The 26,495-nt window shown below is 38.5% G+C and overlaps 2 protein-coding genes, 1 long non-coding RNA gene and 1 pseudogene across 15 annotated transcripts in view; 3 read left to right on the top strand and 1 right to left on the bottom strand.

The window, feature by feature from the left end:
• The window catches only part of ZNF81 (zinc finger protein 81), a 92,617-nt gene extending 83,549 nt beyond the window's left edge, over positions 1-9,068 (bottom strand). For 2 of the 12 annotated variants that reach the window (XM_077988637.1, XM_077988634.1), the window contains exons 1-2: positions 8,956-9,068; positions 3,084-3,202 (exon numbers count right to left, since the gene is read on the bottom strand). The gene's annotated coding sequence lies outside the window, so the exon portion shown is untranslated. Of the gene's footprint in view, positions 1-3,083; positions 3,220-3,350; positions 3,508-5,490; positions 5,609-8,955 lie in introns of those variants that run through there. The other 10 variants (XM_077988631.1, XM_077988630.1, XM_077988627.1 and 7 more) reach the window with 10 other exon arrangements.
• On the top strand, positions 73-5,346 carry LOC106995201 (ribosomal protein uL30-like; annotated as a pseudogene). The gene is made up of 2 exons (XR_013412835.1): positions 73-85; positions 4,156-5,346. The product of XR_013412835.1 is annotated as a ribosomal protein uL30-like (transcript).
• Positions 9,069-9,182: 114 nt separating the features above from the next.
• Positions 9,183-13,694, top strand: LOC712954 (uncharacterized). The gene is given in 6 exon segments (XM_077988626.1): positions 9,183-9,201; positions 9,204-9,310; positions 9,312-9,349; positions 9,351-9,433; positions 9,436-9,511; positions 9,513-13,694. Coding segments are annotated over 6 exon segments (702 nt in total). The 3' UTR covers positions 9,892-13,694.
• Positions 13,695-22,959: 9,265 nt separating this feature from the next.
• The window catches only part of LOC144338589 (uncharacterized), a 117,262-nt gene continuing 113,726 nt past the window's right edge, over positions 22,960-26,495 (top strand). Inside the window, exon 1 of the long non-coding RNA XR_013412831.1 lies at positions 22,960-24,735. This is a non-coding gene — a long non-coding RNA (uncharacterized LOC144338589). The remainder of the gene's footprint in view (positions 24,736-26,495) is intronic.

Here is a 26,495-nt window from a genome sequence, read left to right as displayed (position 1 = left end):
CTATGAAAATTAGATGAGATTATGTTTCAATGGTACTTAGCACTGAACTGGCCCCAGGTAAACAATTAATACATGTTAGCAAGTAGTGTTATAAGGAAGCATGTAATGTGCAGAAGCAGGTAATTTGCACAACAAATCTTTCATCTATGTGTTGTTAAAATCATTATTATTTCATTTTATGCATACAGAATTAGAGGTTTAGTGGTGTTAAGTCAAACCCAGTCTACCAGGCTCCAAAGTTCACGTTGTCAAGGTTATATCACATGATACCTTTTCCCTGGTAGGTTCAAAATAAATGTGGTTCTGTTTAACAGATGGTGAAAATATGACCCTGAGTTCAGAATAAAAAAGTTAAGTAAAATTTCTTGAGACAGAAGAGACACGCTATAAGAAAAATATTAATAGCCTGGGACTAAAGTTTTTTAATTAACTCAAAAATATCCAGAGGTAAAACTGTTTCCTCATTGAGGGAACTAGTGTCTCTGTGTCCAAGTTGAGGTACAATTTTATTCTGATCAATTATTAGAGGCACTGTAGATTTAGTCATTCTTGTTAAGAAATGAAAAATATATACTTAAAAAGAAGAGGAACTTAAGACAACAGAAGTAAGAATGGGATGAAGAGGAAAAGTGAAAGTAAAATAAAGAAAGAGTAAAATAAAATAAAAGGCATGAACAAGTTAAATTTTAAAAACATAAAAAGGATGTTATACCAAAACAAGAGGGAAAATATACTTTCTTCTCTTATAGTAATGGAACTTTTACAAAATTCCTTCAAATAACTTGGCCACCAAAAAATCTGATAAATGTTTTAATATTGGGAATTGACAGGCTTACATTCTCTGATCGTAACATAAGATGTTCAACAACATCAGTCATTAGGAAAATGCAAATCAAAACCAAAATCTTTCATGTATTAGGAAACCATGTCGCATCCACTAAAATGGCTAACATAAGAAGAAAAGACAATAACAAGTGTTGGTGAGCTGTGAATAAATTGGGGCTCTCAAACATTGCTGGTTGGATTGTAAAATGGTACACTCATTCTGAAAAACATTTTGGCAGTTTCTCAAAATATCAACCATAAAGTCACCATATAACCCAGAAACTCCACTCATAGGTATCTATGCAAGAGAAATTTTTAAAAACCCATGTCCATTCCAAAACTTGTATACAAATATTCACAGCAGCATTATTTATAGCAGCCAAAAAGTAGAAACAATCCAAATGTTTGATGTCAATTGATGAATGGATAAACAAAATTTGGCATATATACACAATGGAATATTATAACATTTGGTAATACAAAAGAAGTACTAATACTACAACATGGATGAACCCTGAAAACTCTACCCTAAGTGAAAGAAGCCAGTCACAAAAGACCACATATTTGTGATTCCATTCATGTGAAATATCCAGAATAGGCAAATCCACAGAGACAGAAATAGAATAGTGGTTGCCTAGGGCTGGGAGTATGAGGTGGCTGGCATGAATGGTGAATGTCTACTAATAAGGACAGGATTTCTTTTGGGGGTGTTGAAAAGGTCCTAAAATTAGATTGTGGTGATGGCTGCACAACTCTGTTAATATACTAAAAACCACTGAGCTGCATACTTTAAGTGGGTGAATTTTATGGTATTGGAATATACCTAAATAAATCTTATTTTTTAAAAGGGGAAGAAAAGAAACTTTTTCCTAAATAACCCAGGATCAAAGTGGGAAATCAATACAGAAGCTATACAAATTTTACCAGAAGTTACGGAATACAGCATTGTATTTGGAGTGAAATTTACTGCTTTAAATAGCGTTGTTTTTAATTAAAAATAAATACAACCCCAAAATGAGCTATATATTCAACCTAAAACATTAGAATTAGAAAAAACAAAATTAAGCAAAACAAAAAACAAAACCAGGAAGTAATTAATAAAAATAAAACCTTAACTAAATCAAATAAATATAGGAGGCTTAAAGAAAAAAAAGAAATGAAATGGCCAATGTAGCCAGGCGCAGTGGCTCATGCCTATAATCTCAGCACTTTGGGAGGCCAAGGTGGGAGGATCGCTTGAGCCCAGGAGTTTGAGCCCAACCTGGGCAACATGGTGAAACCTCATCTCTACAAAAAAAAAAAAGAAAAATTAGCCAGGCATGGTTGTGTGCACCTGGAGTTCCAGCTATTCAGGAAGACTGAGGTAGGAGGATTGCTTGAGCCTGGGAAGTCGAGGCTGCAATGAGCCCCAATTGCACCACTGCACTCCAGCCTGGATGACAGAGTGAGACCCTGTCTCAAAAAAATAAATAAACAAATGGAAATGACCGATGTCATTTAAAAAACTCTCTAGCAAATCAGATAAAGGAGTCAAGAATGTGTATGTGTGTATGTGTGTATGTGTGTGTGTGTGTGTGTGTGTGTGTAGATAGATAATAGGAATAACATAAGATAATTATCATCATCAGTCATTAGGAAAATATAAATCAAAACCCAAATCTTCCATTTGATTAGGAGACCATGTCTGTGCAAGATAAATTAAAACATATGTCCATTCCAAAACTTATACACAAATAGTCACAGCAGCATTACTCATAATAGCCAAAAAGCAGAAATAATCTAAATATCCATCAACTGATGAATGGATAAACAAAATTTGCCATATATATACACAATAGAATATTATTATTTGGTAATAAAGAAGTATGGATACCTACTACAACATGGAAGAGCCTTGAAACTATAGAAACCACACACACACATACGCATATACATGTATTTGAAATGAGAGGAAAATCTTTCCCAGATAGGAAGGTGTTTAAGGCAGTTATTGCAGAACATTATGCAAACTGTATAGCAATGCATTTTAATACTGCCATAAAACAAGTGCTTCCCTAGTAAAATGCAAATTAATAAAGTTAATATAAGAAAAGAAAAGAGACCAGGTGCGGTGGCTCACACCTGTAATCCCAGAACTTTGGGAAGCCAAGGCTGGCTGATATCAGTTGAGGCCAGGAGTTCAAGACCAGCTTAGCCAACATGGTGAAACCTCATCTCTACTAAAAGTACAAAAATTAGCCGGGAATGGTGGCACGCACCTGTAATTTCAGCTACTTGGGAGACTGAGGCAGGAGAATCGCTTGAACCCAGGAGGCAGAGGTTGCAGTGAGTTGAGATCGCAGAAACTGCACTCCAGCCTGGGTGACAGAGTGAGACTCTATCAAAAAACAAAACAAAGCAAAAAAATAGAAAAGAAAGAAGAGACTAGTACATGTAGAAGAGACCAGAAAAAAAATTAAGTGAAACAACAAACACAAATCGGAAGACTCTGAAAGGTAGAAAGGTAAGGAGGACAGCTTACAGACCTCAGGACTTGAACAGCACAGTGGTTGAGTTCCCTGGGCTTTCCTTTATCCTCCCATACATCATCAAAAGGTACTGGAGAAACTTACAACTCAGAACCATCAACGGGAACAGCTTCCCCCCGCCAAAAAAAAAATATGGCTCCAAGAAAAGCCATTCCTGTTAAAGGACCAGGAAAAAGGTGACTTCACTGAACAGAAAACCTTTTTGAAGATACCCAGCCTTCCCCAGCCAAACACTAATGGAATGCACATTCCTTTCAATCACCTGTTGAACATTCTGCAAATAGACCATACCGGGGGTCATAAAACACCTCCACAAATTGAAGTCATACAGAGTATGTTCTCTGATTATAACAGCATAGAACTATCAATCAATAACAGAAAGATAACAGGAAAATCTCCAGATACTTTAAAATTAAATAATATATTTCTATATGATCCATGGATCAAAGATGAAGTCCCAAGGGAAATTAAAACATGATGAATGAAAATGAAAAATGTAACATATCAAAATTTGTGGGGTACAGATAAAGCACTGTTGAGAGGGAACATTATAGCACTAAATGTTTATATGAGAAAAGAGGAAAGGTCTTAAATCAATAATCTAAGCTCCCACCTCAAGAAACTAGAAAAAGAAGAGAAAACTCAAACTAAGCAGAAGGAAGTAATAAATACAAGAGCAGAAATCAACGAAATTGAAAACAGAAAAACAATAGAAAAAAATAAATCCAACAGCTGGTCTCTTGAAAAGAACAATAAAACTTGTAATCCTCCAGCAAGATTGACAAAGATTAAAAAAGAGAAGACACGACTAGAAAGATGGTAGAGCAAGAGCAAAGAAAAATCCCTTTGGTTCCAGAAAATCTCCTGAAAAAGAGGAAGGCTTATCAAGCCCTCAAAGCCACCCAGGCAAAGCAGGCACTTTTGGCAAAGAAGGAGCAAAGGGAAAGGGCTCAGGTTTAAGTGACTAGAATCATTCCTACATGATTCCTGGAGGCAGAAAGGTGACAAGGTGTGTCTCAGACGACTAGAAGTGAAACCTCATGCCTTGGAATTGCCAGATAAACAATCCTTGGCTTTTGCTGTATGCATCGAAAGGATTGATGGCATGAGTTTATTGGTGCAGAGAACCATTGCCTAAAGAAAATTTTTAGTGGTGTCTTTGTAAAAGTTACCTCCCAGAACCTAAAAATGTTGCATACAGTGGAAACTTACATGACCTGGGCATTTCCAAATCTGAAGTCTGTTCGGGAACTCATTTTTAAACGTGGACAAGCCAAGGTCAAGAATAAGATCATCCCTCTGACAGACAACACAGTGATTGAGGAGCACCTGGGGAAGTTTGGTGTTATTTGCTTGGAAGACCTCATTCATGAAATTGCCTGCCCAGGGAAGCATTTCCAGATCTCATGGTTCTTGAGCCCTTTCCACCTCTCAGTGGCCCATCATGCTACCAAAGATAGAGTGGGCTTCCTCAAGGAGATGGGCACACCTGGCTATCGGGGTGAACACATAAATCAGCTCAGCCGCCAGCTGAACTAGACCCAGGTGTCAAACTGCAGTAAATTTGTATCAGTGAAGTAGAAGCATGTGTTTTTATTTTGGGGGGGGGGGAATTTTTATCAAGTATCTTCAGAGAAGTTTCTTTCCTGCTTTATCTTCAAAAACTGGAAAGGAAGGGTCAAAGAAAAGACAGTAGCTCATGCCTGTAATCCCAGCACTTTGGGAGGCCAAGGCGGGCGGATCACCTGAGGTCGGGAGTTCGAGACCAGACCGATCAACATGGAGAAACCCCGTCTCTACTAAAAATACAAAAATTAGCCGGGCATGGTGGCGCATGCCTATAATCCCAGCTACTCGGGAGGCTGAGGCAGGAGAATTGGTTGAACCTGCCTGGGAGGCAGAGGTTGCGGTGAGCCAAGATTGCACCATTACACTCCAGCCTGGGCAACAACAGCAAAACTCCGTCAAAAAAAAAAAAAAAAAAAGAAAGAAAGAAAAGAAAGAGAAAGAAAAGAAAAGAAAAGAAAAGAAAAGAAAAGAAAAGAAAGAAAGAAAGAAAGAAAGAAAGAAAGAAAGAAAGAAAGAAAGAAAGAAAGAAAGAAAGAAAGAAACAGTAGCTTATGTTCACGGCAAGCACCTCTCATCACAGTCCAGTTCCAAGGAAAAATTCCAGCATTTTCTACATTGACTGCCGCCTCATCTGAAATCAGCACATTACGCGGAGGAAGGAGTCCTGCTTTGCTGCATCTTCTATCCTAGGGTTTAATGTTGGTTAATGAGTAACTCTAGCATTTGTATAAGGCTTCCTAAGACTCCTACAGCAGTCGACCAAGCCCAGGGACATAATTGAATCTGAAGATTTCTGCAGCCTTGTTTTGAAAAAGACTTGGAATACACATAGGAAGAAAGGCACAAAAATAAATGTTCACTTGTCTCTGTGAAAAAAAAAAAGAGAGAGAGAGAGAGAAGACACGAAGACACAAATTACCAATATTAGAAATGAAACACAGAGATGTAACTACAGATCCTACAGCCATTAAAACAGGGGTATCTAATCTTTTGGCTTCCCTGGGCCCCACTGGAAGAAGAAGAATTGTCTTTCGCCACACATAATATACAGTAACACTAACGATAGCTGATGAGCTTAAAAAAAATTGCAAAAAAAAACCTCTCAATAATATTTTAAGAAAGTTTACAAATTTGTGTTGGGCTGCATTCCAAACTGCCCTGAGCCACATGTGGCCCACGGACCGCGGGCTGGACAAGCTTGCATTAAAAGGATAGTAAGGGAATACCACAACAATTTTGTGCACATAAATTCAACAACTTGGATGAAACAGTCCAATTCCTTGTAAAACTCAAAGTACCACAATTAACCCACTATTAAATGCAGGTTGACTGTCTCTTATCCAAAATGCTTGGGAACAGAAGTGTTTCAGATTTCAGATTTTTTTAAAATTTTGGAATATATACATATACATAACAAAGTATCTTGTAGAATGGGACTCAAGTATACACACAGAATTCATTTATGTTTCATATACACTATGTTACCTTATAACATAGCCTGAAGGTAATTTTATATAACATGTTTAATAATTTTGTGCATGAAACAAAGTTTTCACTGCATTTTGACTGTGACCTGTCACAAAATCAGGTGTGAAATTTTGCTTGTGGCATTATGTCGGCACTCAGAAAGTTTTGGATTTTGAAGCATTTTGAATTTCAGATTTTTGAATTAGGGAAGCTTAACCTGTAGATAGTCTAAAATGATATTAAATAGATAATCTGAATAGTTACATAACTATTTCAGACATTGAAGCCATGATCAAAAAGTTTCCAAATGGAAGTTTCCAGGCCCAGATGGCTTCACCGGAGAAGTCTACCAAATATTTAAACATTTAAATAAAAATTAGTACTTATTCTACACAATCTCTTCCAGAAAATAGAAGAGGAGAAAATAGTCCCCAACTCATTCAATGAGGCCAGTATTACCCTAATACTAAAACCAGACAAGGCCAAGAGCAGTGGCTAACACCTGTAATCCCAGCACTTTGGGAGGCTGAGGCAGAAGGACTGTTTGGGCCCAGAAGATTAAGACCAGCCTGGGCAACATAGTGAGACCCCATTTACAAAAAATAATAAAATTAGCTGGGTGTGGTGGCATGTGCCTGCAGTCCCAGCTACTCAGGGGGCTGAGACAGAAGGATCACTTGAGGCTGGGAAGTCAAGGTTGCAGTGAGCCATGATCACACCACTGCACTCCAGCCTGAGGAACAGAGTGAGAGCCTGTCTCAAAAATAAAAAATAAAACCAGATGAAGATAGTATAAAAAAGAAAACTATAGACAAATATTTCCCATGAACTTAGATGCAAAAATCCTCAAAAAAGCATTAGCTAATCAATTCCTTCAATATATCCAAAGAATTATACATCACAACCAAGTAGGGTTTATTCCAGGAATGTAAGACTAGTTCAATATTCAAAAATCAATCAGCGTAATCCTCCATACTGACAAGCTAAAAAAGAAAAAAAAAATCACAAGATCATAAAAATTCATACAGTGTTGATGAAATTCAACACCCATTCATGATAAAAACTACTTTTGAAGTTAAGAATAGAGGGGAACTTCCTCAGCTCAAAAAAGAGGGTCCAAAAAAAGAAAGCCCTACAGCTAAAATCATACTTAGTGGTAAAAGGTTGAATATTTTCCCCCTAAGGCTGAAAACAAAGCAAAGATGTCCACTCTCACCACTCTTATTCAACATAGTACTGGAACTTCTTGCCAGTGTAATAAGGGAAGAAAAGCAGAGGTATAGAGATTGCAAAGAAAGAAATAAAACTATCCCTGTTTGTATATGACATGATTGCTCATGCAGAAAACCCAAGGAATCTACCAAAAAAGAAGTAAAACCTAATAAGTGAGCTCAGCAAGATTGCAGGATACAAGACCAACAGACAACTCAATTGTATTCCTATATATAAGCAGCAATTTGAAAGATAACACCATTTACAACCACTGCAAAAAAAATAAATCTTAGGTATAAATTTAATAAGATGTATAGAACTTGGGTGATGAGAATTATAATACACCATTTACAGAAATTTTAAAAGATCTAAATAAATAGAGAGACATACTATGTACATGGATTAGAACACTTGACACAGTTAAGACTTAACTTCTTCCCGAGTTGGTATACCGGTTTAATGTAATTCCTATCAAAATCCAAGCAAGATGCTTTGTAGATAGAGACAAGATTTTCTAAAATGCATATAGGAAAGGCAAGGGAACCACAGGCATTAAAACAATTTTGAAAAAGAATAAAGTGAGAGGAATCACTCTATCCAATTCAAGACAGCATGGTAGTACTGGCAGAGGGATAGACACATAGACAATGAACTGAATAGCAAACCCAGAAAGAGCCTACACACAAGTATGGCCAACTTATTTTTGACAATTGTGAAAGACAAGTCAATGGAGGAAAGATAGTCTTTTCAACAAATGGTGCTTGAGTCTGGACATCCATAAGCAAATTAATTCACCTCGACCTAAGTCTCATACTTTATATAAAAGTAACTCACAGTGGATCACAGACAGCAGTAAGGAGACACAGACAAATCACCATCACAGTGGAGAATTTCTCTCTCCTCAAAGTAATAGAAGAAGCAGACAAAAAAGGATAGATTAGATTTTCTATGACACAACTGACGACTAAATAATTAAATATTATTTTCAAGTTATATACAGAACGTTTCTAAAAATTCACCACGACTAGGCCATAAGTCTCCTTATATTTCAAGGAATGAGCTTCACGTAGATATTTTTCTAACACAGAAAACTAAGGTTAGAAATCCATTACAACGATAAACTTTTGCACACTGAAACCCCACTTTTGAAAACTCCTGGGTAAAAGACAAATGAATACAAGTTAACACTCTTAAAAAACATAATGCTCCAAACCCAATGGGGCTTAGAATGAACTTTAAGACCTTAACGGTGATATTAGAAAAGAGAAAAGCCTGCAAAATGATAAGCGAATCATCTAACTCAAGTTAGATAAACGATTCCATCACTGACCACACAGAATCGCCCAGCACTCACCCTCCCCGGCCCCCCATCACCTCCACATCCCTGGGCACTGAACGTCGAATCCTCCTGACAACTATCAAACCCCGGCTGAGAACCGGCGAGAACCGCAGCCGCTTCCGGTCACTACCCCTAGCACCGCCCTTTTTCGGGGTTTGGGACTTCGCATGAGTGAGGGAAAGGGAGGGGGGTCCGCGCGTGCGCAAAACCACCTTTGAAGCTGCTGTTAGCCAGGAGTCAACATGGAGAAGTTACGGAAGTGGTGCTTTGGGACGTTGGGTGACCCTCGGCGGCGTGGTCAGGTGGGGAACATGGCCGCGCCCACGTCGCGCTTCCCCATGGGGTACACCATGTTGGAGGAGTGTCCATTCCGTATTGAGGATGAGGACACCTCTAAACTCACAGAGCAGGCTGTCTGCTCTAAACTCAGGTGTAGCTGTCCCGCTGGTGGCGGGGAGCAGGGGTGGGGACGTTTCTCTGGGCAGGCTAACTGGAGTAGGGGTCTTTGGATCTGTAGTCTACGAATCTGTGTCATACCGTTCCAAGACACTGAAGGGCCTCTTGGAAAGAATCGGGCGGCTGCGGCTATCTCCTGGCAGATACCACAGGATGAGAAGCGGGGAGACGTCAGGCTGGTTACAGGCTTTTCCTAGGACATACCACAAGGGAAGGAGGAGGAGAAATCAGGGCTGTGCAAGCCCTCCTAGGATATGCCATGAGGTGGGAAAAGGGGAGAACTCAGAGTGCTGGGTTCCCCTCCTGCTGTGCCTGTGGGGCTTGGATGCGGGGTTTGAATGCTCCAGCAATCTACCTTATCTCCCACTCCATCTACCCCAACTAAAAAGGGACTATGTATCAATACTAATAATTTTTAATGTGCCCTTAGTCCAATGCAATATGTCAATAAAAATATTTAGGAAACTTTATTATTTTTATTTCCTCATGAAGTAAAATATATGCGGTCATGGTGCCCTTACTTTTGAAATGTAGCTTTAATACAAGGCTCTGCTTATACCCTTCAACCAGTTTGCTGCCCCATACCACCTCCAATGTGTAAATTCTGGAGATGCCACTGCCCTCTGGGAGATGTCACTGGAGCAGAAGGGGAAGAAGTCGTGCAGCCCTTCACCTAGGAATGCCTATTCTTCCTTCAAAACCAAGTTCAAATATCTCCTCCTCCAGAGAATCCTCCTGACAGCTAGAAGCCTGTGTGCCCTCCTGAAAGCCTTTCTGAATCCTCAGGTGAAAAAAATATTTTGAGAGGACCTGGTGTAGGCTGAAGTGTGGACTTGCTGGGGGCTTTCAATCCAGTCTTATCCCCTCTGGTCCTCGGTTTAACAATCTTGAAGGTTAGAGGTGTCCTAGTCCAGTTAGTCTCAAACTAATTTGTAGTCTGACAGATCCAGCAATCAATAAGGGAGACTGCACACCAGGGGCACCATGGGCAGCTCAGTAAGCAAAGGAAAAGATAGATTTCTTATGGGATTTTGAGGAATAGTGGAGTTCAGATGAAATTTAAATAAAGCAGTGTTTTAGTGGGTTCAAAGCAAAGCAGGGCTGTATATAAAGGGTCATTGATAGGTCTCAACTGTGAAGTGAACCCAGAGTGTTGTTTCCTTGGGAACAATTTAGATGTAGAATTTTGTGTCCCCAGATAACTCTTGCCTAAAGCTTTGCACCTGGGTTGAAAATTGAATCTTGCTTCTCTGTCTGGTAGTGACTTAGAATCTCCCATGAGTCAGATGTTTCACTCTTACTGATATCATTTCAAACAGCAAAGTTTCTGATAGTCTATGATTGTAGAGAACAAAGTTTCTCATTGACTAAGAAAGCAATAGGCATTTAAAGTAGGGGTTCTTTATGGCATTACAACTGCAGCATGTCCTTAAAAGAAATGTTTCTTGTGAATTTTGCATTTGGCTTTATATGTGTCTGTTCTTCCATCCTGATGAATAGCAAGGCAGATTTTTATAGTCCAATTTCATTTTTATTTTCTTAGAGAGTTGGTATCTTTGTCCATTTTCTGCTACTATAACAGAATTGGGTAATTTATAAAGAAAAGAAGCTTATTTGGCTCATAGTTCTGGAGATTGGGAAGTCCAACGTCGTGCCAGCATCTGGTGAGGGCCTTATTGCTACATTATTCCATGGCAGAGGACAAGAGGACAAGCAAGTGTATGAACAAAGAGAAAGCACAAGGGACTGGGCTCACTTTATAACAACCCACTCTTGAGGCGACTAACCCTCTCCCTCAGTGACAGCATTAATCAGTTTATGAGAATGGAGCCTCCATGACCTATTCACTTTTTAAAGGCCCCACCTCCTAATACTGTTACAATGACAATTTCAATATGAGTTTCAGAGGAGACAAACATTCGAACCATAGTAGTTGAACTTTGATTATTCCAGCTTGTCATTCTGCCCTTGCATCCCTGGTCTGGGCAAATGTTTGTTGAATGAATAAATGAAAGAAGAAATGGAATCAGTGGAAGCATATTTGGCATGCATGCACTTCTAATAGAGTGCCAAGAATCACTGTTAGTGTTCTTGGATGTCATAATGGTACCAAAAAAAAGTTCTGTTAGACCACTTCAGAGAAGAAGGAAATATAGAACCAGCAAACATATAAAGAGATGTTCAAAGTTATTTGTGATTAGGGAAATACAAATCAAGATCTGATAAAATGACATTTTATACCCATTCAAATTGCAAAAACGTAAAAGTCTGATAATACCAAGAGTTGGAGAGTATGTGGGCCAACAGGATCTTTTTGCCCTGTTGAAGGAATGTAAATCAGTGCAACCACTTTAGAAAATATTTTTGCATTTTCTCCTACAGTGAATATATACATGCCTTACAATCCAGTAAGTCCACTCTCATGAATGTAGCCAAGAGAAACACTTGCACAAGAAACCTAGGATATGTATGTTTCTTAGTCTGTTTTCTGTTGCTTACAACAGAATACCTGAAACTGGGTAATTTCTAAAGAAAAGGAATTTATTTCTTACAGTTCTGGAGGCTGAGAAGTCCAAGATTGAAGGGCTGTAACTGGTGAGGGCCTTCTTTCTGGTAGGGAGTCTGCAGAGTCCCAAGGTAGCACAGGGAAGGGGCTGAGCATGCTAGCTAAGGTCTCTCTTCCTCTTCTTCTTTTTTGGTTTTTTTTTTTTTTTGAGACGGATTCTTTCTCTGTCGCCCAGGCTGGAGTCCAGTGGTGCGATCTTGGCTGGCTGCAACCTCTGCCTCCCGGGTTCAAGCGATTCTTCTGCCTGAGCCTCCTGAGTACTTGGGATTATAGGCATGTGCCACCATGCCCGGCTAATTTTTGTATTTTTAGTAGAGACGGGGTTTCACCATGTTGGTCAGGCTGGTCTTGAACTCCTGACCTTGTGCTCTGCCCACCTCAGTCTCCCAAAGTGTTGGGATTACAGGTGTGAGCCACTGCATCCGGCCTCTCTTCCTTTTCTTATAAAGTCACTAGTTCCACTCCCATGATAACCCATTAGTCCACTAACTCATTAATGGATTAATCCATTCATAAGGGCAGGGCAGAGACCTCAACACTCAGTCACCTCTTGAAGGCCCCACCTCTCAATACGGCTACATTGGGGATTAAATTTCAACATGAGTTTTGGAGGGGACAAATATTCAAACCATACCAGCATGGCATCCTGTTCACAACAGGAAAACCTGGAAACAAAAATGATGCTCATCAACAGGAGTCATAATGAATGAACTAGAACAACACCCAACAATATGAATGAATATTAAGGGGGAGGAACTATAATCCCAAAAGATTATATAAAACTTAACACACTTTTATAAACTTAAAAGCTACTAATATAGGCTGGGCACAGTGGCTCATGCCTGTAATCCCAGCACTTTGGGAGGCCAAGGTGGGATGATCTCTTGAAGCCAGGAGTTCAAGACCAGCATGGGCAATAAAGTGAGATCCCCGTCCCTACAAAAATTTTAAAAATTAGCCAGGTGTGGTGGTGTGTGCCTGTAATCACAGCTACTCAGGAGGCTGAGGTGGGAGGATCCCTTGAGCCTCTTGAGGAGTTCAAGGCTGCAGTGACCTATGATAGTGCCACTGCACTCCAACCTGGGTGACAGAGCAAGACCCTGTCTCTTAAAAAAAAAAAAAAAAAAAAAAAAAAAAGCTACTAATATAAAGGATATGAACTATTTAGGATTTTGTGTAGTTGCAATAAAATTACATTAAAAAGAAATTTAAAAACGATGAACTTGGGATTCAGGATGATATTTACCTCAGTTGAGGGTGGGGGCAAGGCAACTAATTGGGGGACTCCATGGATAGGTAGAGATTATCATCAAGTCTGTACCTTTTCTTTTGGGTGGTAGGTGCATATATTCATTCATTCACTCATTCATTTTAGAGACTGAGTCTCACTCTGTTGCTCAGGCTGGGATGCAGTGGCACGATCATAGCTAATTAGATAATTAAAAGTAACTAAATATTTAAATTAATTGGGAAAACTAATATGTTATATAATGTGATAGTTAATATTGAGTGTCAACTTGATTGGATTGAAGGATGCAAAGTATTGATCCTGGGTGTATCTGTGAGGGTGTTGCAAAAGGAGATTAACATTTGAGTCAGTGGGCTGGAGAAGGCCGACCCACCCTTAATCTGGGTGGGCACCATCTAATGAGCTGCCAGCGCAGCCAGGATATAAAGCAGGCAGAAAAACGTGAAGAGGCTAGACTGGTTTAGCTTCCTAGTCTATATCTTTCTCCCCTGCTGGATGCTTCCTGCCCTCGAACATCAGACTCCAAGTTCTTCAACTTTGGGACTCGGACTGGCTTCCTTGCTCCTCAGCTTGCAGACAGCCTATTGTGGGACCTTGCGATTGTGTGAGTTAATACTACTTAATAAACTCATATATATATATACACACACATATATATATGTATATATATACACACATATATATATGTATATATATATACACACATATATATGTATATATATACACACATATATATGTATATATATACACACATATATATGTGTATATATATACATATATATGTATATATATATACACACACATATATATGTATATATATACACACACATATATATGTATATATACACACACACATATATATATGTATATATATATCTCTCACCTACTAGTTCTGTCCCTCTAGAGAACCCTGACTAATACAGATAAATATCTGAATGATAAAAAGAAAAAATCTGTATGGAGAAAAGTGGCATCTCTCCCTTTAATGGGGCAAGAAAACATTTGGCTCCAGCCCAGAGATGCCACCTAGTGATGGGATGAACAGGGAGGCAGGCGCTCCATGGCCTTGACATTTACTGCTGCCCCTGGCTCCATGGGTCACTCTACCGAGTCACTTACCTGCTCAAATGTCTCTTCTTCAGAGGTCCTTCTTCGCTGGTCTATCCCAACACTCGAGCTCTTCACCAGGCTTCAGTTTTCTTCATAGCCTTCCTTTGTATCAGAAATTATTTTATTTGTTTACTGTTTGTTCATTTACTTGTTCATGCTGATATACCGCAGTGATTTCTGCTTCTTACATATATGGAGTAATCAACTGCTTTATTTCTAGTATCTTTATTATACAATGTAGAGGGCAGCAAAATACACACATCAGAGTCATTTTCTTAAAATATTAATGATTTCCCCAAAAGACTCTGCAGGCATCTCTTCATGGCATGACTGCTATAATAAAATTAATTTGGTATAAGTAATGCATGAAATAACAAAGAGATGGAGAACTTATATATACTTGATGAATTGACCATCAGGCACTGTTCTTGGTACTTGATGTTTGGTGCAACAAAACAGTCCCCAAATCCCTAACTTCATGGAGTTAACATCCTAGCAGGGAATAGAGGCAATAAGCATTTTAAAAGAGCAAATTACAAAGGTGATAACTGCTAAAGAGGGGATGTTATAGGGGAGTGATATGAGTTGGAGATGCTGGGAGAACTGCTACTTTATGTTTTTAGTTTTTATTTAAAAAAAAAAATTGGCTGGGCACAGTGGCTCACACCTGTAATCCCAGCACTTTGGGAGGCCAAGGCGGGTGGATCATGAGGTCAGGAGTTCAAGACCAGCCTGGCCAAGATGGTGAAACCCCGTCTCTACTAAAAATACAAAAATTAACCAGGTATGGTGGCAGGCACCTGTAATCCCAGCTACTCGGGAAGCTAAGGCAGATAATTGCTTGAACCCTGGAGGTGGAGGTTGCAGTGAGTCAAGATTCTGACACTGCACTCCAACCTGGGTGACAGAGCAAGACTCCATCTCAAAAAAAAATTATGTTTTAAATTTTTGTGGGTACATAGTAGGTGTATATATTTATAGGGCACACAAGATATTTTGATACAGACATGCAATGTGAAATAAGCACATCATGGGGAATGGGATATCCATCCCAGGAAGCATTTATCCTTTGAGTTACAAACAATCCAATTACACTCTTTTTTTTTTTTTTTTTTTGAGATGGAGGCTCACTCTGTCGCCCAGGCTGGAATGCAGTGGCACGATCTCGGCTCACTGCAAGCTCCACCTCCCAGGTTCACACCATTCTCCTGCCTCAGCCTCCCTAGTAGCTGGGACTACAGGTGCCCGCCACCACGCCCAGCTAATTTTGTTTTTTTTGTATTTTTAATAGAAACGGGGTTTCACCGTGTTAGCCAGGATGGTCTCAATCTCCTGAACTCGTGATCCGCCCGCCTCGGCCTCCCAAAGTGCTGGGATTACAGGCGTGAGCCACTGCGCCCGGCCCAATTACACTCTTTTATTTTAAAATGTACGATTAAGTGATTATTGACTATAGTCACCCTATTGTGCTATCAAATAGTAGATCTTATTCGTTTTTTCTAACTATATATCTTGTACCTGCTAACCATTCCCACCTCCCCACCAGCCCCCCATTATCCTTCCCAGCCTCTGGTAACCATCCTTCTACTCTCTGTCTCCGTAAGTGTAATTGTTTTGATTTATAGCTCCCACAAATAAGTGAGAACATGCGATGTTTGTCTTTCTGTGCCTTGCTTATTTCACTTAACATAATGATCTCCAGTTCCATCCATGTTGTTGCAAAGACTGGATCTCATTCCTTTTATGGCTAAATAGTACTCCATTATGTATAAGTACCATGTTTTCTTTATCCATTCATCTGCTGATGGACCTTTAGGTGGGTTCCAAATCTTAGCTATTGTAAACAGTGCTGCAACAAACATAGGAGTGCAGATATTTCTTCCATATACTGATTTACAGAACTGCCACTTTAAATAGAGAGGTCAGTCGGCATTCTTTACATTTATGTGGGTACCCAGTTGAAAACCAAAAAGAATGCACAATCTGAGTATTTTTATATCTGCAGCTAAGGACATAATGATGAGCACCTGTGTCATAGAGCGGATGCAAGAATTAATCCACAGGCAAGGTCTCCTGGTCACTCTTGTCTTATGTGCCTCCCTTTAGTAGGGGAAAACATTTTACAAAGTCTTCCACAGACAGAAGTCAAAGACAACTTTGTGAAAAGTATCAGGTTCAATGGCTGAGCAGTGACCTCAGGACCAATAGCCACAACCATTTACATACTTCAGTAGATAGCAAGCAATAATAACTTATTTATTTTACACCCAGCTTTTTATTGGAAAATTTTCACACCTACACAAAAGTTGAAAGAATTGCACTATGAATATTCAAATACCCTCCACCTAGGAGTAACAACTGTTCATCTATGTCATATTTGCCTTATATTTCTGTATGCATATATACAGGCCCCATCATTTAAAAACAGAGTCAAAAGAAAATGATTGAAGTGACTGCTATAGAGCTTAAAGGCTTTATTCAGCTGAGGTGCATCAGGTAATGTCCTGATTGAAACAGGGTCAGGGTTTTTATGAGGGAAAGTGGAGTATGCGTTCTTGCTTTTGAAGAATGTGTACACACACACACACACACACACACACGCTAGAGAGAGACGGGGGTCTCGCTATGTTGCCCAGGCTGGTATCAAACTCCTGTCCTCAAGCGATCCTCCTGCCTCAGCCTCCCAAAGTGCTAGGATTATAATTGTGAGCTACCATGCCTGGCCTGGGTAGCAGTTTTTGACTTTAAGTGAAACTCGTAGTTGGTGGCAGGGTCGTTCCTGTTTTTGTGCCCCTTGCTCAGTCAGAACCCTTCAGAACAGTATTTTCAGAGTATTATTTTTGTAAACATTGTGGCTTATCTGCTAGTCAGAGCTCATGGGGGCAGGGGAGAGATAGCAAAAAAGGATGAAGGTGCAAGGTAGAAGGCAACAGAGAAACTGAGGACTCCCCCGTGTTTGTTTTACAATACCTTTGTACAGTAAGCTGCAGACATCATGCTCCTTCAAGGATATATCCTCAGCATGTATCTCCTGAGGGAATGAATATACAAACAGGCAATGACCAGACCGTATATAACAATAGAATCCTGACCTACAACCTCTACAGCAATAAGCCTGGGAAGCCAAACCACAACCTCAGTAGCAGTCAGCCCAGATGGTCAGGATTTGGTTGATGACATCCAGCTTCTCATTTTTTTTAACCCAATTTCCAACTCAGGACCAACCAGAAAAAGCCGAATCTACCTCCCAAATCAATCGCATAGGATGCCCCACTTCAGTCAGTCCATCTCCAGCTTGTGCACTCCAACACCCTCCAATCAGGACACACCTGAAGCCTTCCCCTTTTTCTACAGGACACACCTGAAGCCTTCCCCTTTTTCTACTATGTATTAAGCTTTCTCATTCTCCTGCCTGCCTTTGAGCCTTTGACAAACGCCAAGTGATAATGGCTCAATACCTTACTATAGTAAGCTCTGAAAAGTCTCTGCTTTTTCTCATTTGGCTCCATCTGTGTATATTTCCACTCTCCTAAGAATAACGACATTTTCTTTCATAGCCACAAGCCCATTCTCACCCCTAAGAAATTTGAGAGGCTTTTTAAAACTATTTACATTTTTATTTTTTAATTATCATACAGTAAAATTGACTTTTTGGTGTACATTTTAATTAATTAATTACCTTATTTATTTATTTTTGAGATGGAGTCTGGCTCTGCCACCCAAGCTAGAGTACAGTGGCCTGATCTCAGCTCACTGCAACGTCCACCTCCCAGGTTCAAGCCATTCTCCTGCCTCAGCCACCTGAGTACCTGGGATTATAGGTGCCCACCACCATGCCCAGCTAACTTTTGTATTTTTTTAGTAGAGATGGAGTTTCACCATGTTGGCCAGGCTGGTCATTAACTCCTAACCTCAAGTGATCCTCCTGCCTCAGCCTCCCAAAGTACTGGGATTACAGGCATAAACCACCATGCCCAGCCTAATTAATTTATTTTTGAGTGGAGGTCTTGCTCTCTTGCCCAAGCTAAAGTTCAGTAGCACGATCATGGCTCACTGCAGCCTCAAACCCCTGGCCTCGAGCAATCCTCCTGCCTTGGCCTCCCAAAGTTCTGGGATTACAGGCATGAGCCACCACACCCAGCCCAGTTTCATAAATTTTAATTCATGTGTAGATTTGTGTAACCATCGCCACCACCTGCATACAGAACAGTTCCATGACACCTCCCCCGCAAAAAAATCTCATCACACCTAAGAAATTTAACAATGATACAGAAATATTATACAGTCCAAATTCCATTTCTTTCTAGTTAGCTCCAATTTTGTTTTTACAACTTAAAAAAAAAATCCTGTATCCAAACAGGGTTCATGCATTGCATTTGGTTGTCATATCTCCTTAGTCTCTAATCTCTTCTTTAGTCTTAACCTATAATAGTTTCCCAGCCTTTTTTGTCTGTCACGTTGTTAATATTTTTGAAGGGCTGATGTCAATTGTTACAGATGGTTACAGTTACAGATGGTTCTGCATTTCTAACTGTTTTCTTAGATTCAGGCCAAATGACTTGGAAAAGAAAACTACATGGGTGCTGTGTCCCTCTTGGTAAGTCATATCTAGAGGCATGTGTCAGTTCACTCTGTTGGTAATATTATACTAAGTTTGACTTCTTGGTTAAGGGATGGTCCACCAAATCTCTCCATTGTAAAAAAAAGCCACCTCTGCCCTTTGTATTTAGCTGTAGGGTCATTCTTTGGGAACCCTGTGAATAATCTATTCCCCAAGAAGCATTCACAAAAATGGTTTTAGCACTTATAACCAACAGGTCACATTTAGCAGGCTTCCAAATTAACCCACCTGGGGAAGTCTTAGAATTCATGGCTTACTTCCTGTCCCTGGAGTAAAAAATCGTATGAGTTCCTCAAGCTATTGACAAATTGATTAATACATAACCTACTGACACTAAAAAGGACACTAATTTGTGTCTTAATCATCATGTTTTACAAATTTTTTGCTAAGTCATAAAGTTTTACTGCTTGTCTTACATGTAGAACATTTTAGCCTATGTGTTTTAATCTATAGTTAATGATTATAACCTCTATATTATACCCTCCAATAAAAAGGACAACTCTGACATGAAGAGTCCTTCTCCCTTCTTCTAAATTTTCCCATAAAAGCTTTTCAGCCTATAGTAAACTTGAACATGATCAACTCTGTTGGTGTGTCTTCCTGGGTTGATTCTCACATTTGGCTTCCAGTAAACCTTTTCCAAATTATTTCTACCTCAACAGCCTTAATTTGGGTCCATTGATGATCTTTGCCTAAAATAATTATTAACTTTAGGGTGGCAAAATGTGCTTCTCTAATTCTATTATTTTTCCGTATTAGCTGGCATTTTTTGTTAAAGAGTTTTCCCTACCTGTCCATGTAGGGGATTTTTTTGAGAATAATTATAGTCATGTCCCAGCATCAGATTTACTGCTTTTCTGTTTGCAGATACATTGCATAACACACAATTAGTGCTTAAGAAATATCAGTGCAATGAATAAATGATAAATGCTTGCTAAAATATTCTTTTTTTGAATAAATTTTAATTTTCAGTTTTAACACAGAATTAACATTTCTTCATGCATTCAAATATGAATAGCCAAAACACAGTGACTCTAACCAAATATTCATAAGTAGCTTAAAAATGACTAAGCTGTAAGATTTTACCCAGCCTACTTATCTTTTTTTCTTTTTCTTTTTTTTTTTTTAGTGTGTGTGCTTTAATCTTTTTATATATATATATACATACACATACACATACACTTTATGTTCTAGGGTACATGTGCACAATGTGCAGGTTTGTTACATATGTATACGTGTGCCATGTTGGTGTGCTGCACACATTAACTCATCATTTACATTAGGTATATCTCCTAATGCTATCCCTCCCCTCTCCCCCCACCTCACAACAGGCCCCAGTGTGTGATGTTCCCCTTCCTGTGTCCAAGTGATCTCATTGTTCAATTCCCACCTATGAGTGAGAACGTGTGGTATTTGGTTTTCTGTTCTTGCAGTAGTTTGCTGAGAATGATGGTTTCCAGCTGCATCCATGTCCCTACAAAGGACATGAACTCATCCTTTTTTATGGCTGCATAGTATTCCATGGTGTATATGTGCCACATTTTCTTAATCCAGTCTATCATTGATGGACATTTGAGTTGGTTCCAAGTCTTTGCTATTGTGAATAGTGCTGCAGTAAACATACGTGTGCATGTGTCTTTATAGCAGTATGATTTATAATCCTTTGGGTATATACCCAGTAATGGGATGGCTTGGTCAAATGGTATTTCTAGTTCTAGATCCTTGAGGAATCACCACACTGTCTTCCACAATGGTTGAACTAGTTTACAATCCCACCAACAGTGTAAAAGTGTTCCTATTTCTCCACATCCTCTCTAGCACCTGTTGTTTCCTGACTTTCTAATGATCGCCATTCTAACTGGTGTGAGATGGTATCTCATTGTGGTTTTGATTTGCATTTCTCTTGATGGCTAGTGATGATAAGCATTTTTTTTCATGTGTCTGTTGGCTGCATAAATAAGTACTGCTATAATATTCTACTAGAACTCCTGGACACATAATCTATACTCATCAATTCCAGTTTTCTTCCCCAATTGCAGTATGTCAGATATACTGGTCCTCAGATCTTTGTCTTGGCTCTGAAAGCACATTTTTTTCTTACTTCTAATCTAATATCTTCATGCTTCTTGATTCTAGTGACTGGAATCATGCTGATGACTTGATTTCATTGATTTATTTGAGCTCTACTGAGAAACACCTGAACTATTGAATATTGCCACATTCATCTCCATAGGATTGTATTGTTGTGACTTATCCCAGCAATAGATGAGAGTATTAGTTTTCTAATAATTTCACCAAAAGAATGGGTTGTTAAGCTTTTAGATTTTGCCAGTCTGGGAGGTGGGAAATGACATCTCAAGTGTAGTTTTAATTTACTTTTGTCTTAGTATGAGGATGGTTGAGCATGCTTTCATGTTATTAAATTCCTGTGTATTGGTTTTTCTCTCAATGAATTTTGCCTGTGTTTAATTCAGTTAATATGACATTAATATACTGCCAAATTTTAAAACTCCCCTTTAATCCTAATATAGTCCTACTTAGTTATGATGTATTATTCTTTAAAAAAATTATTGATACATAATAGATGTACAGATATATTATTATTATTTTAATGTACTATTGGAATCTATTTGCTAATATTTCATTTAGGAATGTTTTTGTTTAATGTTCCTAAATTAGAATGCTCTAAACTTAGTGTTAGCATGATATACCTTTCTTTATCGCCTTACTTTTAAACTATCTGTATACTTATATGTAAAGTGGGCTTCTTATAGATTGGCATATAGTTGGGTCTTGGTTTTTTATACACTCTGACACTCCCTGTTTTTTAATTGGTGTATTTATATGATTCACATTTGATATGGTTTGGCTGTGTCCCCCACCCAAAATCTCATCTTGAATTGTAGTCCCCATAATCCTCACATGTCAAGGGAGAGACCAGGTGGAGGCAATTGAATCATGGGGATGGTTCCCCCCATGCTGTTCTGGTGATAGTGAGTGAGTTCTCACAAGATCTGATGGTTTTATAAGTGTGTGGTAGTTCCTCCTGTGTTCATTCTCCTTCCTGGCACCTTGCAAAGAAGGTGCCTTGCTCCCGCTTCACCTTCTGCCATAATTGTAAGTTTCCTGAGGCCTCCCCAACCATGCTGAACTGTGAATCAATTAAACCTCTTTCCTTTATAAATTACACAGTGTTGGGCAGTTCTTTATAGCAGTGTGAAAACAGACTAATACAACATTTAAGGTGATGATTGATGTAGTTTAATTATCTACCATCTTTTAAACTGTTTTCTATTTATTGTACTTACACTTTTTCCTTTTTTATCTTCCCCTTTTTTCTGCCTTCTTTGGTTTTAATTAATCATTTTATATGATTCCATCATCTCTCCTCTCTCCTCTGTCAATCACACTTTAAAAAAAATTTTTTAGCAGTTGCCGTAGACTTTTCAATATACATTTACAACTAATCTAAGTCCACTTTCAACTAACACTGTACTGCTTCATGGGTAGTACAGGTATTTTATAGCTGAGTATTCCCAATTCCTTCCTCTCATCCTTTATAACATTGCTGTCATTTATTTCACTTATAAATATGCTATAATCATATAATACATTACTTTGAACAGTTGTCTATTAGATCAATGAAGAATAAGAAAAATAAAATACTTTATTTTAACTTTATTCTTCCTCTGACACTCTTCCTAGTAGATCTGAGTTTCTGACCTATATTATTTTCCTTCTTTCTGAGGAACCCCTTTCAACATTTCTTGCAAGGCAGATCTACTGGCAATGAATTTCTTCAGTGTTTATTTATCTGAGAAAGTCTTTATTTCTCCTTCATTTTCAAAGGATAATTTCACTGGATCTAGAATTTAGGTTGTTGGATTTTTTATTTTGACACTTTAAATGTGCCTTTCCACTCTCTTACTGTTTTCATGGTTTCCAACAGGTACTCCAATGTAATTCTTAATCTTGTTCTTCTAGTGGTAAGATTCCCCCTCCTCTGGATTATTTCAATATTTTCTGTTGTTGGTTTTCTTCAGTGTGACTATCATATGACTAGTGTAGATTGTTTTGGTATTTATCCCGTGCTATGGTTTGAATGTTTGTTCCCTCCAAACCTGATGTTGAAATTTGATCCCCAGTGTTGGGGGAGGGGCCTTACGGGAGGTGTTTGGGTCATGGAGGTGGATCCCTCGTGAATAGATTAATGCTCTCTCTCTCAGCGGTCAGTGAATTCTCACTCTATTAGTTTCCAGAAGAGCTGGTTGTTAAAAAGAGTCTGGCACCTACCCACTCTCCCTTGCTTCTTCTCTCACCATGTGATTTCTGCACATGCCAGCTTCCCACTATGAGTAGAGGCACCCTGAGACCCTCACCAGCTGTAGATGCCCAATCTTGAACTTTCCAATCATCCGAGTCATGAGCCAAATAAATCTTTTTTTCTTTATAAATAACCCAGCCTCAGGTATTCCTTTATAACAACACTAAATGGACTAAGACATCCTGCTTACTGGATCTGCAGTTTAGTGCCTGCCATTAATTTTGTAGAATTCTTGCCATTAGTTATTCAAATATTTCTCTTCTGCTCCTTTCTCCTTTTTTTGCTTTCCAATTGTGCATATTTTACACTCCTTGTAATTATCCCACAGTTCTTGGATATTCTGTTGTGCTTTTTTATCATTTTTTCTTATCCTTGCTTTTCAGTCTAAGACATTTCTATTGACCTTTGTTCAAGCTCACTGATTCTTTCCTCTGCTGTGTCCAGGCTACTTATGAGCCCACGAAAGCCATTCTTTCATTTCTGTTATAGTGTTTTTTTTATTTCTAGCATTTCCTCTTGATTTTCTTAGAGTTCCTATCTCTCTTCTTAAATTACCCATTTGTTTTCACATGTTGTCCACATTTTACATTAGAGCCTCTAACATATTAATCATAGTTCTCTTAAATGCCCTACATGATAATTTCAAAATTTGTGTCATATCCGAGTCTGGTTCTGATGCTTGCTTTGCCTCTTCAGACTATATTTTTTCTTGCCTTTTAGCATGGTTTTATCATTTTTTGTTGAATGCCGGACATGATGTATTAGGTATCTAACAAATACAGATGTTTAATATGAGGTTTTATGTTAATCTAAGAGCTGGTCTGTGTTTAATGTTTGCTGTAGTTCTAGATGCCAGAGGCTTCAGGTTTCTCCAGCTTTCTTATTTCTTCCCTCCCCTGATGTGTGTGAGTTTCCCTAAGAATTCCTTCATTAAATAGGGTCTGTGTCTTGCAGCTCTTTCAGTTTTAATTCTCTGTTATTATACTGCAGTAGTAAGGAGTGAAAAAGAGGAAAGTTCCATTATCTTATGATTAAATCTCACTCTTTTTGTGGGCCTTAGTCCCTGGGCTGTGACCTTCAGAAGTATTTCTTAGCCTTTTTTTCTCCCCTTAGATTATACAGGACGTTTTTGACTGGGTACCCTTCACCCAGTTAGACAAGTTACTGGAAAAATTTCTTCCCCTAGAGAGCAGTCCTTTGTTAGAGAGAAAGCTCTGAGTGTGTTTCAAAATGGCAACTTGAACCCTCTTACCCTCCTACCCTCCTCTTGGCAGAAACCTGAGGGGATTGTCTTTAGATCGTCACCTGAGGACCTTTTTGGCTTCCTGGAGGTAAAACCCAGGAAAGCGTGAGACCTCTGTAAGAGATTTCTCATTCTCAAGCTAATTCATACTCAGCCTCCAGCAATTTGTCAAAATCACCAGTGAAGTGTTCCTATCTGCTTAGGGATCCAGCAGCTTCTGCTCCAGGTAAAGTAAACTGATCTCAGCTGTGATTCTCTGTATTTGTCTGTCTCTCCAGATTTGGGGGTGGCAGTTTGCCTTGTGACCTAAACTCTCTGAGGGCCTATGAAAAGTCACTGAGTTTCAGTTTGTTCAGCCTTTATTATTGTTGCAAGGATGGGAGTGATTACTTCCAAGCTCTTAACATGTCAGAGCTGAAACCAGAAGTTTGTGTTCACTTGTTAAATCTCATCAAATAGTGCACATAGGAGTTGTGTGTTTTACTATATGTAAATTTTGCCTTAGAATATAAACAAATACTAAACTCTAGTTTATGATATGCATGTTGAAATTTTAGGGGTGTTGTGTGCTGCTGACTGTAACATAATTTGAAATGCATCAAAAAAAGAAGATGGGTTGACGAATGAAAAGAAAGATATGTCTATGAATAGATATGAGATAAAGCAAATATACTGAAATATTGGTTCTGGATTTTTAGGTTGTGGTTTTGTGCATACTCACTTTTAAATTCTTTTAACTTTTCTTTATGTCCCAAAATGTTCATAATAAAATATTGTAATGAATATATCATACTTTATATAATCTTTTGGCAATTTACACTTTTTCACTTAGCATCCCTTCATGTTAACTATTACTGTAGTTTGTTAATTTTTACTCCTTTGGTGAGCATCTGGTTTGTGTCCAGGTTTTTATGTCCTTAATAGGCTTTCATGAATGTCCTTTTACATATTTTGTGGGGCACCTGGGCAAGAGCTTCTCTTGGGGCTATTCTTGGGAGTGGACTTGCTGTGTGATGAGGTATGTGAATGTCCAGTTATAGAAGGAAATGCTAAACTTCTTTCCAAAGTAGTTTCCCTAATTTATATTCCCACCAAAAGTGTATAAGAGATCCTCACCAACATTTAATTTTGCCCAACTGCTTTATTTTTACCCAATGAATGGATATAAGAGAGTATTTCAGCATGTTCTCAATAGGCAATTCCTTGATTAGTAATGTTCTGCTCATTATTTTATTAATTTCTGTTTTTAACATTTATTTACCTCCTTTGTGGATATTTCATTTTCCTTTCCTACAGTGTGTACTGAAAGTTTAGATAATTCATCTTCAGAATTTCTTGTTTACTAATAAATGCATTTTATGATATAATCGTAAGTATGTTAATCTTCCCAGCCCAGAGATGTTATATGTAGTGCTCTCATAATACTAGGTAGTTGGTAATCCATTTTAATTTCCTCCTTAACCCAAGTATTAATTGTATGTGAGTGTTTTTAATGTCCAGGTATTTGAAATATTTATCGTCTCTTTGCTTTTATCTCCATTTTTATTTCATTGTGGGTTATAAATATTGCCTTGTGATATCATTTTAAAGATTTATTATTTTGTAGTCTAGTGCAAGGATTTTTAAGAGTGTCTCATTCATGTTTCAAACATGTGCATTCTTTTGAGTACAAAATAAAGATTGAATATAGCTATATCAAATACCAAGTTTATTGATTGTATTATTCCAGTCTTTGTATCTTATATATTTCATCTATTTGATCTTTCAGTTTCTGACAAGAGTCTGAGATATATTATTCGTCCATTGTAACTGAATACTCGTAAAATTTTCCCCATTGTGTCAGTTTTTGTTTTATGTATTTCAAAAGTACACACACACACACACACACACATATACATACACATATAAATGCTCACGATTGGTGCATCTTCTTGGTGGCTTGCATGGTTTTAAATTAAGAACTCCCTCTGTTTATCCCTTTTAAAA

The sequence above is a fragment of the Macaca mulatta genome, chromosome X (assembly GCF_049350105.2).
Source record: "Macaca mulatta isolate MMU2019108-1 chromosome X, T2T-MMU8v2.0, whole genome shotgun sequence".
Lineage (NCBI taxonomy): Eukaryota > Metazoa > Chordata > Mammalia > Primates > Cercopithecidae > Macaca > Macaca mulatta.
Note: the sequence above shows the minus strand (reverse complement) of the source record. Positions and strands in the feature narration are given on the sequence as shown.